Below are 17857 nucleotides of genomic sequence, written 5' to 3'. Positions count from 1 at the left end.
CTTGCAGAGCCCTGCAAGACATCAGGGCTTTTACACTGTCCCACCATAAGAGTAGTTTGGAGTGCACAAGGTGGGAGGAAACACAAGCCAGGGCAGATGACTCCAGCTGACCAAACCTCACACTGCATGAGGTTGTGCTCAGCAGTTCGATCTGGGGGAAAGGGGGAGTTCAGAGTTATGCTTGCACAAGCAGCTTTTTCTTGTCTATCAAACTCCCTTTGTCTCAACCCACAGGTTTTCTCTCTTTTACAGTTCTCCTTCTCTTCCCGTTGCACTGGGGCAAGCAGCTGTGCAGGGTTGAGCTGCCCACTGTGATTAACCTGCAACACCTGTTGTGGAAAATCATCAGCTCTGTCTGTCAAGAAGGAAACCTATTTTAACAGTCTGTTTTCCCACTCAATTCTGATATTGCGTAGAGTTGTGGAAACTTTGAAATTTACCAGTGAAATTCTACAGTGTACTCAGGGGGAAGCAGGTTTCAGGTAATCAGCTCCCTATTCAGAAACAGGTGAAAGAAGAGGACTTTTGAAGTATTGTCTACAGCTATCTTTAAAGAATAAGACCCCGAGATTGTAATTGCTGGAAACTTTTAGAATTAGGGAAATTATTGAAGGCAAAACAATTCTAGTGTTTTAGATTAGCTCTATGGTCTCCAAATGACAGCATAATGCAACACCTGCTTTTTTCCTAAATGAGAACCTCAAAACTGAGAATTTTTTTTCCGCCTGTTCAGATAATTCATTAAGCTCAAGTTTATTTAAGATACATTGGGAAAAGAAAATGAAACACAGAAAGGTACTTGCGATAGAAGAGTAGTACATCTACCAAATCACTCTAGAATAAAGTGAACTAATAGAGTTAACAAGCCCTAAAGTCACCTCGTTTATTCCGGAAGAGCCATTGTAGGAGAGAAGACTGACCGGTTGAATGTTTCAGAGATGTGCATGCTGGAGGTCACACCTTCTATCATCCTACCCTCTCAGATTAAGGGAGAGATATAGAGAAACAGAATAATGATCATAAGTAAGACAAAGTGATAACAGTATGATCAGTAGTGTTGCTGCATTATATAAGTGTTCAAAAGCACCTTTAATATCCAGTAAAGATTTGCAAATGTCAGAGATTACATAACAAGATTCTACACCTTTTCCAACTCTTTTGACAGGCAACACATTAATAAATGAATATTCAGATAAAACTATTTGTCCATCAAAGAGAAAAATTATGTGATATGTCATGAATTGTGCAAAAATGTAGATGCATTTTGAGAAAAAGTCCATGAAGTCCTCCTAAAACACTTTAACTGCCCAAATGGTGACTGCATAATTGCTGCAAGATAGATTCACTGAGTCGTCCTTCAGCTATAATAGAAGAGATAATGCACTGCACTAGGGGTTAATCTGTCTAACATCCACCTTTCTGTGGCATCTTTAAGCTTTGAGAATAAATGATAAAAGTCAAAGTTAAAAAGTTCTCAAAATATGTTTTTTTTTTCATCTTGGAAAGCAAACTAAAAAAATCTCAAATAACAAAAAGAGTAAAGATTAAAAAAACAATTAAAAAATAAAAACCCACCTTTGCTCCATTTTTACATTCTTTGAGTATTAGACAAAATGTTAATCAGAGAAGGATAAGCAGAGAGTCCTCTGTAACAGAATGAGATACATACCTTGTAGGACAACCAAAGTTTACAAGTCCCAACAGCCCTGATAGTGGCTTTGTCCTGGTGAAGCTTGATGTTTAGGCTGGAAATAATCTTACTATTCCCTTTAGAGCTGCATGTATTATTAGTACCCTGTGAAAGTATCAACTAGCAAGCCCGAAGGCAGTGAAGAAGGGACAGTGAGAGAAGAGCGTAGTTTTTGCATTGTATATGGTGAGCCAAGTCAGAGCTAAGGCTTTATATTCTGTGATATGAGAAAAAGACTAAGCCCAGTGTTCTGCAAACTGGCAAAGCTCAAGACCTCTCTGAAACTATCTGATCCTAATTAGATATAGATATGATTAGGAATCTCTTTCTGTGGATCAGATATTTTAAATGAGATTAAATTTGGATGTGCCAGTTCTGACAGGTTGGTAAAGTAATACCCACAGTTTTGCCATCTTACCACAGCTTAGTTTTTATTCAATGCTTCTCTTTCTGTTACTGGTGTTGGTCTGGGACATTATGAATTAGTCCTCTGTTATCAAAAGTATCAGATCACATATAGATTTCAATTACTCTTTCAGTAAATAACTTTTTTTTATTAAATTAACCTCCTCTATCTTTTAATCTATCATAATGAAAAAAATAGTCACTGAGATAGAAAGGAGGTATAACTATCATAAAATTATTATAATGACCCACATCAAGGTCTTTTCAGATTCTTGTGAAAGGGGGTTTTTATGAGATATATTATATGTTCATGTCTGCATGTACTGAACAAATGGGAAGGAAAGCAAAATAAAGCCTGAAGTCACTGAAGGAAACACTGACATACTACCACGCAAAATAGGTTGCTCTAAGAAAGCAGGTAACCTTTATTCTTGATAGAAGAACAGTAATTAAGAACTAGGCTTCATTTTCCTTGGGACCATTTCCAAGTGGGGCTAACTAACAATTATGATTATTTTTTTAAAATACTGGACAACTATACTATTTTTGGAGTAAAATTAAGTTACTTTTTTTTTTTTCTCCTAAGAGCTTATTATTGTGTTATTCATAGGTAGTGAACAGTCCAGAATGGCTATTTCTGCATACCACATCCTGATGAATGAGCAAGATATTCAGCCACCAATGTTTCATTTTCTGCTGCTGCAGTAAGTATCAGTCAGGAGCAAACCAGGTTAGTATGTCAGACAGCACATTGAGGAGACTGTATCACCTCTTCCTTATCTTTCAGCGGAACAGGGGTTTTGATCATTCATTGCCAGCACTGACAACAACTCTCAGCTCTTCACATTTCCACCCACCTCTCCCCAAAAATACTTTTAAGTTTACAAAAGCAATTATAAAGAGATGTATGAAGCTGGAACACCTACTCTACTGTATACTTCTGAGACAAGCATTGTACTTGAAGTCTATCCACAGCTGAGAAAGTTTCAAAACATTTAACATATCTAAGTAAAGATATCTTATGAAAAAAAAAAGTCAAAACATCACAAACTAAAACAAACAAACCACCAACCCCAAACAAACTAAATAAATTTTTTAGCTTTTGCAGCATGCTGAGTGCATAACTCATGACACTAATAATGTGCTTAGGGTCATGGTTTAGTGGTGGACCGGGCAGTGTGAGGTTAATGGTTGGACTCAATAACCTTAGAGGTCTTTCCAACTTTAATGTTTTTATGATTCTATGATCAAACACTTAATTTTCCTTGACAGTTTCTGGCAAAGAGGAGTAATTGTAAAGGAGGAAATGCAAAATGAGGAATCTAAAGATAATGAGATACCAAGACACTTGTCAGCTACCTAAAGGTTGCTGGAAAAGACGATAGGCTGAGAGTGAGTAGCATAGGGTAGTGTGGGGAAGACACACAAAGCAGTATTTCTCCAGCTACAGAAAATTGAGATGGTAAAGTATTGAGAAGGTAGTCAACACAGACCAGAGAAGGCTTGATAGGTTAGATCAACCATAAATATGAAAGAATGCAATGTGAGATTTCTCATTTAATTTCACCCTGACAGTGAACCAAATCATGGTTGTATACTCATTTTTAATGGCTTTAAGTACTTGTTAAACCTTTTGTATACATGGTCTTCCCTGAGCTCCAAAATTTCTCTAGAGGAGCAAAGTAATTCATCATAATATTAGAAAATGTTTTAAAATTAAAAAGAAACAAATGTGAATGTAATTGCAGAGAAGCATCTATTCTACACTAATTTAATTGCTCAGGAATTTAAATAACTTAACAATCAATCTAAACTATCATTTGCCCAGGGATTACTGCAAACAAAAATAACTGGAATAGCATATTTCCCAGAAATCTGAGAAGATCTTTAATGTTAAAATGAGATTTTTATTCAAGAATCCTTTCATTTTTTCTGGCATGTATTTTTCTTTTCACAGAGATTGGAATCTGAAAGATCATACAAGAGTCTTTTAAATGATCCGAAAAGCCTTCAGTAATATTTAGAGGGTCAAAAAAAGACAAAAACCATTTAAAGAAAAAAACCCACAATTTTTTATATTAAAAGGTATATAAATATTTGGCAGGTCATGGTAATAGAATGAAACCAAGATAGCGCCACTCCAGAGCAAACAACATTCATACCCTCCTTGGACCTCTATCTGTCATGAAACAAATGTAATCATGCTACAGTGAGAAGAATGTACAGCTAAGATATCTCATATGCATTATAGTCTCATAGAATATCCTGAGTAGGAAGAGATCCACAAGGATCATCAAAAGCCAACTCCTGGCCCTGCACAGGATAGCCCCAGGCATCATACCATATGCCTGAGTACATTGCCCAAATACTTCTGGTAGGAGTGGTACTGTGATCTGGGTACTTCTCTGAGGACACTGGAACTGGAGTTCCAGTGTCCAACTGGACCAGCACCACTCTCTGGGTGGAGAACCTTTTCCTAATACCTAAACTAAACCACCTCAGCAGAGCTTCACACCACTTCCTTGGGTTCTGTCACTGGTCACCACAGAGAAAGTTCAGTGTTGAAGACTGCAGTGAGGACAATCACCTCCTTTGACCTGCTGGCAATGCCCCAGGACATGATTGTCCCTCCCGGCTGCCAGGTCACCGATGACTCATATTCAGCTTGCTGTCAACTAGGACCCCCAGGTCCCTTTCCACAGTGCTGCTCTCCAGCATCTTGTTCCCTAATTTAGACACACAACCAGGACTGGCCTGTCCTGAGTGCGGAATCCAGCACTTGACCTTGTTTAACTTCATACAACTGGTGAATTTCTAGACTTCTAATTTTTCGAGATGTCTCTGCAGGACCTCACTGCCCTTGAAGGAGTCAACAGCTCCTCCTAGTTTAGTATCATTGACAAATTTACTTAGGATACCTGTGGGTCCTGCATCCAACTAACTTATGAGGATGTTGAATAGCACTGGACCTAGAATGGATCCCTGCAGAACTGCTCTAACGACCAGTCATGAGACTGATGAAACTCCATGAGTTCTCCATTAATCTAAGGGTAATATACATTCTCATGACAAGGTATTTAGGGTGAAAAAGCTGATGAAGTCAGTCTCCAATAACGAAACATATGTCTTTAAAAAAAAGTTCAATTTTATCAGCAAGCCATGTTGTAGTATCTTAGAACTAGGAAGTGCCCAAGAACATATTAAATGTAAAGGAAGTTCAAGAGCTCAGTCAACAGAAAAGCTTCCAGCTGATATTTCTGAATTTCCACATACAGTGTTGCTTACAGAGTGCAAACTCTTCTGCATTGTATATATGTCAGACTGTGACAGTCCTTGGCCATATTTCTGTGCCCCCAGGAGTATCTCCTTTATTGTCTGGAAATTCTTTTTTTCAGCTCCAGACTGTGTGTGTGTAGCCCTGGATTCTGAAGAGGGAATTACCCAAAAGATATTTGACAACTAAAATCCCAGCCAGGAAGAAGACAAACACTGCTGAAGACTCACCAAACATCAGATTCCGTGCACTGAAAGGCTACCTCCTCATCATAAATGAGTTAATGGGAGGCACTCTTGTATTGCCAAACACAGCCTTAAGGTATGGAAATAGCAAATTGTCATTTCACAAACTGTGAAATTCAGAAGGTATTTCAAAATTGGAGTTGGTTTTATGGTAAAACTGCTACATCGAAAGCACACTCCTCTGAAACTCACTGTGGAATCTTATATTTTTCATAAGACTCAAATAAAGAAAATGGATTTTTGCAGGGGAAAAGTGCTACTTTAAAAGAGGCAATGAAGTGTGAATTAATCAAGTGTGCCTACAAAAATTTCAATTGCACGTATATTAGGGAAATAATGACTCCTCCACACAAGTCTATGTGCAAGCAAGCCTCTAATGTAGACATAAATCTTCTGTTATCTGTCTCTAGTTCACCACAAACACTGTTTAGTAGTTTTCTCTATTCCAATTCCATTTTGTACACAACTAGAATGAAAAATGTAGCAGAAGCCCTGATTCATGAAGTTAAAACATTAAATCTGTACCTATTCATTTGACAAGATATTTAACATTTCAAATGAGCACTCAGTTACTTAACAGGGCAGTTGAATGGCAATTTCATACAGGTAAATAGAAAAGTAGGGAAAATTTTGGTATTTCTTCTTCAACTTCATTTCAAGCCTTTGTCTATTTGTGCTTATAAAGATATTGTAACACAGCTTCAGACATTACAGACAAATGCCTCTTTGCTGAAGTTAGTGGAATGTGTCCATTTCCCAGTAGCTGCAGATCTGGCCCATAATTCACTGATTTGCTGAAATATTCTAAACAATGAAATTAATAAGTGAAATTTATATGCTTATGCCTAAAACCAGACTTTGGACAATCAGCAAGATTAGATCTCACACCAAACCATCTGTAATTCACAGGAATGCAGTTCAGCCCCTGCATATCCCTTTTCCAAAATATAGACTGGACTATTTGCCACTTTGTCTCTTAAGCTTGTGGTGGTGTATCCCAGCTACCCTCAAGCCTGTTCTACAATCTCAGCCTTGGTTGAACTGGATGAGTATTAAACTGCCCCTTTACTGTACCAGTTGGGTGAGGAAGCGTCCCTGACCACACCAGCTGGTCTTACACGATACAGGTGGGAACACTGATTGTAACAGGAACATCAGCTGCCCAACCGAGGTGGAGAACAAAGGATAATCAGCCACACCCTAACTGCCTTGGAACATTGCCTGCCTGAATCATAGTCCGAGTGGAAAAGCACCACTGTTGCTGGAGTTTTGGAAATTATTTCCAAATGTCTTGGAAACTATATAGTAGCTACCAGCTTGGGTTATGACCTGGATGGAACTTACTGATGACAGAAGCCAGTCATCTTGTGACCCTATGAACAGCAGTCCTAAGCAAGGCCCTTCGAGTTCTCCTGGAAAAGTGGGCTGTGCCAGCAACTCCCTCTGAATGGGACATCTTGCAGAACTTGTGGACCCTCAAGTTACCAAAACTGAAAGATTGTTGCTGCTGATGAGGCCTAGGCGGATACAATGCACGCACACACGCACACACGCGCACACACACACACGCACACACGCACACACGCACACGCACACACACACGCACAAACGCACGCACACACGCACACATGCACACATGCACACACGCACCACTCTTCAAGGTGCAAGGCTGTTGAGAAATGCTAAGGGATTTGGTCTATTTCACTGAACACAAGGGGAAATTTTGATAGGTATCTTTACACACATAGATATAGATGTATATATCTTTTGCCTGTGTGTATATGTCAATTTATTATGGTATGAAGGTTATCATGAATCTATAATTAGATCACTTATAATTGTTATAATCGTAGCAAATTCTATTGAATAACCTTATGTTAAATTAGTTGTTGCTTAAGTGCTGCTAAGCTCCATAAACATCACCAGTGTTGCAGAAGGGAGGGGAAAGCTCAGACAAAGTTATTAAAAAAGCCCTCCAGTTGAGTCACAAGGTGCAGAAAGGACTTTGTTGTTTTCTGAACTCCCTCTCAGAAAAGGGTCCAGGTGCGGCTGAATCCTATCTTACCCTCAAATTGTGTCAACAGTTTAAATTTAAGGAATTATAGAGGTATAATTAAATCACATTGTCTCTCAGGTTTTAATGAAGGCAAATAGGATATATTTATATAAAAATAATTTATTATGACAAATGAACAAACAGAAGAGTGAACAGACAAAACATCTTAATCAGAATTATTTATTACATGGTGTAAAAGCTAAAAACCTACTAGTAGAGTATAATACAACATTAAGTAGTGTAGTGCACTGTATCAAAGCAATTCTATTAAAGCAATTGCATCAAAGCTAGAAAAAGAAAAATAATTAAATAGAGATACAGAGAGATACCACACAAGATAGCAGGCAGATTTCTTTTCCTCTTATCCCCTGAGGAATAACTATGAAGAGATGTCCCTGCTTCGTGGGAGAAGCTCTACACTTCAAGGAAGTATGTGGAAGAATCTACCATATGAAAGTCAGATGGGTCTTTATATATGACTACCAGTGATGGGCTGGTAGTTATAGTTTTACAGGCCAGTGAACAGCTTATCTGTCAAAACCTGCATCAAAAGCAGGATGTGTGTTTGAAGTTTGGTGAACTAGGCTGGTTTTGAAGTTTGGTGAACTAGGCTGGTTTTAGCATAATTCAACCCCAAAACCTTACCCTGGAGCCAGCTGTAGCTCACCACAGATAACTTGCATGATAGCTTGCATTTTTATGCATTCTCCTATTGGATTCTAGGCCTTATTGGAGTAGGTCATCCTACCACAACTAGTCTCCATGTAAGTCTTTCTAAAAGGATTCTAATCTGATTTTCTTATGTATACTTCATCTATGCATTAAGTAATAGAGTCAACCTTGCCACTGAACCCTACTGAAGTTCACTTTTAATGGTGATTCCTTAAGAGGCCTAACCACTTATTCACAACACAGCTTCTCCATAGCTAAATTAGAATGCACAAAAAATAAGCTTGCCCTCAGACACAACAATAGTTTATCCAAGTAGAAAGTGAAAGGTGCATGTTATCTTAGTGTTAGAACAGTAAACATATTATTAAAAATAATTGACAGCTATTTCCCTAAGACACCTGTTACTTGTTCTCTGTTTTGAGAGGTGGCAGTGGGAATGTTTGTCCAGGTATCAATTAGTAGAAGAGACTTACATTTGTTAAAACTAAGAGAAAATCCTTTTATCCATGAGTATTTCTACTTCTCAAAAGGAAAATTAAAAATAAAAACATTTACTTACCCTTAGCTTCCTCTTCACTGTAGTTAAAATAGTGAATTTGGTTGTCAGTTATACAATGGGAGTGTATTACTTTTAAACATAAAAAGCTATAAATAGACTCCATGAGTGTTAAACATAGTGAATTTTTAATGAAGCAATAAGAAAGACACCAGAAAGCTTAGTTCTTAGGTGACGAAGAAGAGCAGGTTCTTTTCCACTGAATGCTGTGGAAGGGCAAGTTGCCAAACTGATAACAGGATAGGCTCACTCTCTTTGGCTTTGCTTTTGCTGCCTTCTTGGCCTGGCTTTTGCCGCCCTCTTGGTCTTTCTGTTCCTACTGACATTGGTGGATCTCACATAACCTGTCTTCTGGGAAGTGCCACAAAATGTCTCCAGGAGGAACCATAAAATGTCCTGCAAGTTCTGGACAGTCGGTTCATTTTGGTCAGTGTATGTCATTAAGAAGCAGTTGTCATTCACCTTTTCACAGGTCAAAACATAACTTTCCTCGTCTGAACTGCTGTCCTCCAGGGCATTAGTTTTCATTTGAACATGCCATGTATTGTGACTAGGATCCTCTTCTGATGAGGTGCCAGGCAAGATCCGCTTTTTTGGAGAGATCTTCAGATACTTTGTAAGTGAAAACAAATGAATTTAAGTTAATTAAGTCTGAGGTCTTAATAAAGAAGAGATTCAGTATTCTGTTGGTAATGACCCAGGAGAAGAGCACTTACCTGTCCTAGAAAAATTTATTATCGATTCTCAAAACATAGTCATGTTTACAATTCTAACAAAAGGAAATATTCTACGAGGGTGGAAAACAGTCTGGGAAGTACTCGTAACAGAGGTTATATTCCCCACCTCTGTTATTTTCACCTAAAATTTGCCAGATTGATCACCACCTCACGGTTATTCTACCTACTCTAATTAATACTGTGCTAGCATCTGAAAATCCAATCCACAACTGGTTTCTGTCATATCTGGTTTTGCACATACAAAAAACTATAAAGAACAAAAAGAGCTCCTGCAGTCTCTGCAGTTTTCAGGTTAATATTTGGATATACACCAGCAAACAAACAAATTATTCCCACTTACATAATAATGAGCTATTTTCCCCTTTTTTGTCTTTTATCTATAGTGTTCTGTGCAACAGAAACACAGAGAAGTGAGATTACTTTGCAAAGTTACCACCTACTGCTGCAGATTAATTTTCTCCTATTCATTTTCATCATGTAGTCAGCAGTTTTAAATGGACCAGAAACAGTATTTCTGTTGTTTGTCTAAGGGACTAATATTACCACTAATGGTTCTAAGAGTTAAAAGATTTAACTTCATCCATATTTTTCACAATGCATCATTATAAAATATATCAGTACCTAATAATGATGGCTATTCAAAGTTTACACACTGTAAGACCTTTGAGAAAAGACAGGTTTATTATGCACATGGAGTGCAACAACCATCTCTGGAACTCAGTACTAAGCAGTGGCTTCTTACAACAAGTTATGTTCTGTGTTAGTATGTCCTGAATCAGTAGATAGATACTATAGGTAAAATGAGGTAAGAATAAGCATATACACCTATGTTAAATAGACAGAAGCACATTTTACGGGTTTCTCAGTAGAAGAAGTAGCCTAGTACTATCTCGTTCTGGTGAAAATTTGGTTTATTGACAGTATTACTATATAGCTTTGCAATAAATATTTTGTACTTGGATTTCCTCACTGTGTTTGTTTTGAGTGAAATGCTTTGATATCATTGGAAGGGACACACAAGGATCATCAAGTCCAACACCTGGCCCTGCGCAGGACCATCCCCAAGAGTCACATCATGTGCCTGAGAATATCATCCAAACGCTTCTTGACCTCTGTGGGGCTTTGCACTGTGACCACTTCCCTGGGGAACCTGTTCCAGTGCCCAACCACCCTCTGGGGGAAGAACCTTTTTCTAATATCCAACTTAAATCTCCCTTGACACAGCTTCAGGCCATTCCCTCAGATCTTGTCAATGGTCACCACAGATCAATGCCTGCCCCTCCTCTTGCCCTCACAAGGAAGTTGTAGACTGCAGTGAGTTCTCCCCTCAATCTCCTTTTCTCCAGGCTGAGCAGAAAAAGTGACTTCAGCCACTCCTCCTACAGAGGAGTGAAGTCCCTTTAAGGCCCTTCACCATCTTCACTGACCTCTTTGGACACTTTCTAAGAGCTTAATATCTTTCTTATATTGGGATGCCCAAAACTGCACACAACATTTCAGAGGAGGTAGCCCTAGGGCAGAGCAGAGAGGGACAATCCCCTCCCTGGACTGGCAGGTGATGCTTTGCCTGATGCTCCCCAGGACACTGTTGTCCCTCCTGGCTGTCAGGGCCCTGCTGACTCATTTTCAACTTGCTATCAATCAGGACCCCCAGGTCCCTTTCCACAGAACTGTTTTCCAGCATCTCATTTCCCAGCCTGGAGATGCATCTGGAGTTGCAGAGGCAAAGAAAGCATTGAACACCTCTGCCTTGTCTCCATCCCTGTTTGTGAGGTGAACATCCTCCTCCTGTAATAGGCCAGTGATATTTCTATAAGGCCTATTGACATTAATATGTTTGAAAAACCTCTTTTTATTGTCCCCTGTGTTTCTGGCCAACTTCAACTCCAGTTGAGCTTTGGCCACATGAATTTTCTCCCTACAGTGGCAAGCAGCATCTCTAACTTCTCCCCATGTCACTTCACCTTTCTTCTGCTGGGCATACACCTTCCTTTTTTGCCTTATTTCCAAGGGAAAGATCCCTGTTCAATCAAACCAGCCTTCTGCTTCATCTGTTTGACTCCTGACACTTAGGAATTTCCTGCTGTTTTACCCTTAGGAGGTGATGTTTAAAAATTGACCAGCACTGACAGACCCCAGCACTTACAATATAGATATATAGATATATAGATATATAGATATATAGATATATAGATAAATAGATATATAGATGTATACATACACATACACATACGCATATATATTTGTACATATATTACAGATTTACATTCTTTCCCTGATCTGTAGCTCTGAGCAGGAAGGGACCAGATTAAAAGATGATATAACCTATGAAGCCCAGTAGATGAAATCCAAGTGAATTTATACCATAAAGAACTGCAGACTTTTAAGTTTTCAAGAAATGTAAACAGCACAATTTTTTTGTTATAATCATAAAGTTGACAATACAAACATCACCACTTATTTTGGCCAGAAACTGGTAATACACAGAGAACAACTAAAATAAAAGGAATCAAAATACAGCAGATTTAGGCAAAGATTATTAACAGGGGAAAATAAACAAAAAGAAAAAAAAAAAAAGTTCTAGAGCTGAATAGATTAGCCTGTCATCTAAAAAAGCCATGTTCCAGGGTGTATTTACACATACATGATATACATTTGTAAGTATACATATATATACATGTAAAAAATACATGAGATTAGCACAGAGTATTTTCATACATTATAAATCCTTTAAACATACAAACTAACTCTACCTTGTCAGGCCTGCCTTCATATTCAGAGACATAAAAATACTAAACTTAAACACAAATTTCACTATTCAAATTATTTTATGCAATGCATTGGCAAGCCCTAAATTCATCCTTTTTGGTACAGAACTAAGTTACAGCTCAAGAGCAAAACAATATTATAATTTTTAAAATTATTTCCTTTCTGAATTTCACCAAAGGGAGAAATACTGATGGGGAAATCTCCCATTTCTATAAAGGTAACATAGTTTTCAAGTTAATATCATCTCAAATGCCTGTAGAATACTTTAGATCTCCTAATTACAGTCATAAAATTTAAAAAAAATCACTAAAATAAAAAAGAACAAAAATAGCAAAACAGCAAAGAGTAACAAAAAAGTGAAAATTCATGTTGCCTGTAGGTTTGGGGGGTTTCTACCATCCTTTGACACTTTCAAGTTCAAAAAACCATAAAACATCTATTATAAAACTTAAAATTTATTAATGTCTTCCAAGAGGTATGTCTGAAATCTTCCAACTCACTTTCTTCTCAAAGCTGATGAACTATTTGCAAAGGCCTGATCTATAATCAATATATGACATTTTTGAGTACTTCTAGAACTCAGCTTATAAGCATTATAAACAACAATACATCAATATTCTTGATTTCCACTGCTTTCAGTAGGGCTATCCCTTTGTCCTACCTATCAAGATCATAGAATTAATCATAGAATCATAGAATCATAGAATTAACTGGGTTGGAAGAGATCTTCAAGATCATCAAGTTAACCCTTGATCCAACACCACTGTGATTACTAGATCATGGTACTCAGTGCCACATCCAGCCTCATCTTAAAAACCTCCAGGTACGGTGGATCCACCACCTCTCTGGGCAGGCCATTCCAATGCCTGATCACTCTCTCTGTAAAGAACTTCTTTCTAACATCTAACCTAGGATGAATTAAAAATAGAGTTAAACTCCACTTGAAATTGACCATGGAATAATAACAAAACAAAAATTGATAATTATGATGATGAAGATGAAATAGTAATAATAACAGTAATAATAAAAATCCTGGTACCCACCACATTGGAATTGGGACTGATCTCCTTGGCCAGCTTGGCTAATAAATCAGCTGTATCGAATTCAGTGCCTTCTTGAGTTACATTTGGGTTGGTGACTACATTATAGATGTAATATTCAGTCTTTCCTGATTTATTGCACTTCCTGACTATCTTTGTTCCCCCATGAGGTCTCGTGTCGAAAAGCAGGACGCAGAACACAGCAATCAAGCCAAAAATGAGGATCATTCCTGGCAACAGGGCAACCATAGAAGACAGGAGAGCGGACATGATTGGAAGTGCCCTTATGTAGTAACAGGAAAATGATTCCCTTCAGAGAGCTCTGCATATCTATGCTGGCATTCTGGTGACAGTTTCTTAAGCCACAGGCAGGAGTTTCTGCTTGAGCATGCAGGAAGATCTACTATGTCACAATCGGTGACATAGGGGCAGCAAATAAACCTTGCATATCAACCATGTTCTTGGGAAGTTCCCAGCTCTTACACATCATAGAATCATAGAATCATTGAATGGTTGGAACTGGAAGATATCTTTAAGATATCCTAGTTTCAACCCTTCTGTCATGGGTAAGCAGTCCCAGCTTTCTCAGCTGCTCCCTCTAGGTCCCTAATGAGATCAGCCACAGTCCAAAGACACGAACCTTACAATTTCCACATCCCACAAAGTAAATGAGCCAGCTTAGCTACCTTGCTGGAATTTAGCATAAATTGGAAATACACCAAATTTAGCTTTCTTTTGAATAAATGTCTAGTTCATCAAAACAATGTTGTCTCATTTTTAATATATAGTAGTCTTGTTTTAATATAGTCAGTAGGAAGCAATAGAAAAAGTATATACTAATATGACCATTTAAATTGTAATGCTGCACTAAGACTCCACATAAATATTTATGAAGCTCTTCTTTGCTATTCTACAGAGTCCCAGAATGACAGAATATGCTGAGAGGGAAGGGATTCACAAGGAACATTGAGTCCGACACCTGGCCCTGCACTGGACCAACACGAAGAGTCACACCATGTGCCTGAGAGTATCTTCCAACTGTTCTTGACTCCAACAGGCTTGATGCTGGGACCACTTCCCTGGGGAGCCTATTCCAGTGGCCAATCACTCTCTGGGTGAAAAACCTTTTTCTAATATCCAACCTAATACCCCCTGATAGGTTCATGATGTTACCTTGGGTTCTGCTGCTGGTCACCACAGACAAGAGATCAGTGTCTGCCCCTCCTCTTCCCCTCACAAGGAAGTTGTAGACTGCAGTGAGTTCTCCCCTCAGTCTCCTCCAGGCTGAACAGAAAAGTGACCTCAGCCACTCCTCAAACAGCTTTCCCTCAAGGCCCTGTGCCATCTTTATCTCCCTCTTTCGGACACTCAAATAGCATAATGTATTTCTTATATTGTGATGTCCCAAACTGCACACAATATTCAGGGTGAGGCCACACCAGTGCAGAGCAGAGAAGAGAGGGACAATCCCCTCCCTCAACTGGCTGGCGATGTTTTGCCTGATGCTCCCCAGGACACGGTTGTCCCTCCTGGCTGCCAGGGCACTGCTGACTCATATTCAACTTGTCATCAGCCAGGACCCCCAGGTCCCTTTCTGCAGCACTGCTTTCCAGCATCCTGTTCCCCAGTCTGGATATGCATCTGGGGTTGCCCTATCTGAGGTGCAGAATCTGGTACTTTCCGTTCTTGAACTTCCTCTGGTTGGTGATTACCCAGTCCTCTAATTTTTTGAGGTCTCTCTGCAGGGCCTCCCTGCCTTTGAGAGTCAACAGCTCCTCCTGGTTTTGTGTCATCTGCAAACATGCTTCGTACCCCTTCTGCTCCTGCATCCAAGTCATTTATGAAGATGTTGAAGAGCACAGGGCCTGAAGTGGAGCCCTGTGGAACCACAAGAATTTTCTCCCTACAGTGCCAAGCAGCATCTCTGACCTCTCCCCCTTTCACTTGACCTTGTTTCTGCTGGGCATACACCTTCTATTTTTGCCTTATTTCCAAGGGAAGATCCCTGTTCAGTCAAGCCAGCCTTCTGCTTCCTCTGCTAAACTTCTGACACTTAGGAATTGCCTACCTCTTTGCCATTAGGAGATAATATTTAAAAAGTGACCAGACCTGATGGACCCCAAAATCTGCAAAAATATTTTTACAGGGTACCTTACTTACTAATTCCCTGAGCAGCCTGGAATCTGCTCTCCTTATGTCCAGAGTTGAAGTTTTGCTGGCAACAGGCATTTTAAACTCGATCACTCCATGATTGCTGTGGCCAAGACAGCTGCCAACCTTCACTCACAAGAACAACTCTGTTGACAAGCAGCACATATCTTTGTCAAGAGTATCTTACTAAGTTAGCAACAAGAAAACCATATCAGCTTTGTAGATACAATACCATATTCCTTTGGTCTTGTTCTTGAAAACTGTAAACATACCTCATTAGCATTCCTTTCACTGAGTCTACTTGCCAAGAAAACATCTGTGAAAAAATGAAATTTAAAACAGTTTTCAGCTAAAGATCTGAGCTTATATATAACTGTTTTCATACTCTGAGCATGAAATGTGTAGTCTTGGTTTGGGCAGTTTTGTTTGTTGGTTTTTAATTGAAGGCTGATCTTTCTGGGTATAGACAAGGCCTCTGGAGGCACCACAGTAAATGGGTCTGGCACTGACTCAAGCATGCTGAGCCCAACGTTTGTATTTAATTCGGAAAGACCTAGCGCTTTCCAAGAAATTAGAAAACTTTCATTTTGAGAATTCTGCATTCAGTATCCCACATCTTAAAACCAGCTTTTGTCATTTGCCTTAGTGTTGACGGAGGGGCTCGGGTACATATGCACATGATCTATAAGACCTCCAATATGTAACATTTATAATTGGTTTATAATAGGTATCTAGTCAGAATAAGATAATTATTTACTTTATCAAACCCCACCTTCTTCTTGGTACAAAGTTCCTTTTGTTCGAGCTAGGAGACTCGTACCCATCTTGGCTCTTACAATTTATAATATCTATAAAGCTATATTAAAGCAAATTTTATAAAACTACAGAATACAATATAAATTGCTCATGTATCCATCATGTTTCTTCCACACCTGAGGCTTTAAGAGGGCATGCTACTTTACCTAGCACAAAATAGAAAATTCAAGACCCAAGTTTTTAGAGAGATTTCTAGTAGTAGAAGAAAAGACCTAAAATCAACCTTAAAAACATATATGTCTTATCTGTAGAAGAGCTTTAACAGTTTTATGACATCCTGAGAGTCCAGATGCCTAAGCATACTATTAAGAGTACAAAGGTTTGGCAGAAACCAAACGCTCTTGCTTACCAGCTGATCCTCAGAGATCAGAAGGTTTGGATGCAGGCACCTAATTAGAAACAATGCAGCATTGTATACTCTGGTCACATTCAATAAGATCTCAGATGCCCAAATAGTGTGGATTACACTGTAAGTCTGGTCTCGTTCATACATGGCACAGTTCACTGTTTCTACAAATAAAGTCTGGTCGAGTTCAATAGGATCTTCCACAAACACAGACTCACAAACTGTGTGGTTCACTGTAGCAACAGATTATAGATTCTTTTCCATTGCCAGTGAAAACTTCACCAGATCTGCAAAATATAAGTGTATAGCCCTATATACAAGTGTTCCCAGGTATACTAAGAAGAAGATTATTTTATATCTTTGGTAGTTATCCAATAAATTCACTTTTTCTAGGGAAAAACTGAACCTTTAATTTTATTGGGTTTTCTTTGACATCTCATAAAGTTATAAAAGGACTAGCAGAAGTTTTTTTTTCTTGTAAATTAACGAAGTCCATCTATACTAGCGTTTTAGAAAATCTGAGGACTGCACTTCAGAATTAAACCTCGCGCTTACCACCGCCTGCTGCACTTTTGTTGGCATTGTGGAGTGTCCTGGAAGTGCCTCACCATGCTTCTTCCATACAAAACTAAACTGGAAAATAGAGTCCAGGTGCATATCAGACAATGCTAGTTTTTTATCACCTCTAAGATGATTATAACACGGTTGACAGGTCCTCAGGGCCAACAGTTTCTCTGTGCAGACCACTTTTATTAACCTGCACTACTTACTAATAGAGACACAGCCTCTTCTCCTATATGCATTAGCTTATCCCAAGGTGAGAACTTTTATCTACATAATTCCCTTGAACTGAACCAGCACCTTTTCTGCCTAATACTAAGAACTACAGCTAGTATTAAAGCACTTGTCAGAGCCAAGAAAAAGTGTTTCTGATACTGTAGTAGCTTGTAAAAATTTGTAGAAAAAATTTCCATTAGTTAGATAGTTTTTACAATGTTTGTATGTTTTAATAATTAAAAATTTAGGTAAAGATGCATAAAAAATGTCTGCAGGCTGAATTCCAGTCTTCTGCTGGAAGGTACAAAAATATTCTCTTCTGC

At 38.7% G+C, this 17857-nt stretch overlaps 1 protein-coding gene across 1 annotated transcript; it reads right to left on the bottom strand.

Moving 5' to 3' along the window:
* Positions 1-9003: 9003 nt before the first annotated feature.
* On the bottom strand, positions 9004-13879 carry LOC114061889. The gene is made up of 2 exons (XM_027892793.1): positions 13448-13879; positions 9004-9510 (listed from the first exon to the last, which is right to left on the bottom strand). The coding sequence occupies exons 1-2, from the start codon at positions 13712-13714 to the stop codon at positions 9145-9147; spliced, it is 633 nt and encodes a 210-aa protein (XP_027748594.1). The 5' UTR covers positions 13715-13879; the 3' UTR covers positions 9004-9144.
* Positions 13880-17857: the final 3978 nt, after the last annotated feature.

The sequence above is a fragment of the Empidonax traillii genome, unplaced genomic scaffold, assembly GCF_003031625.1.
Source record: "Empidonax traillii isolate 1590-97213 ecotype Southwest subspecies unplaced genomic scaffold, ASM303162v1 scaffold368:size764316, whole genome shotgun sequence".
NCBI classification, from domain to species: Eukaryota; Metazoa; Chordata; class Aves; order Passeriformes; family Tyrannidae; genus Empidonax; species Empidonax traillii.
Note: the sequence above shows the minus strand (reverse complement) of the source record. Positions and strands in the feature narration are given on the sequence as shown.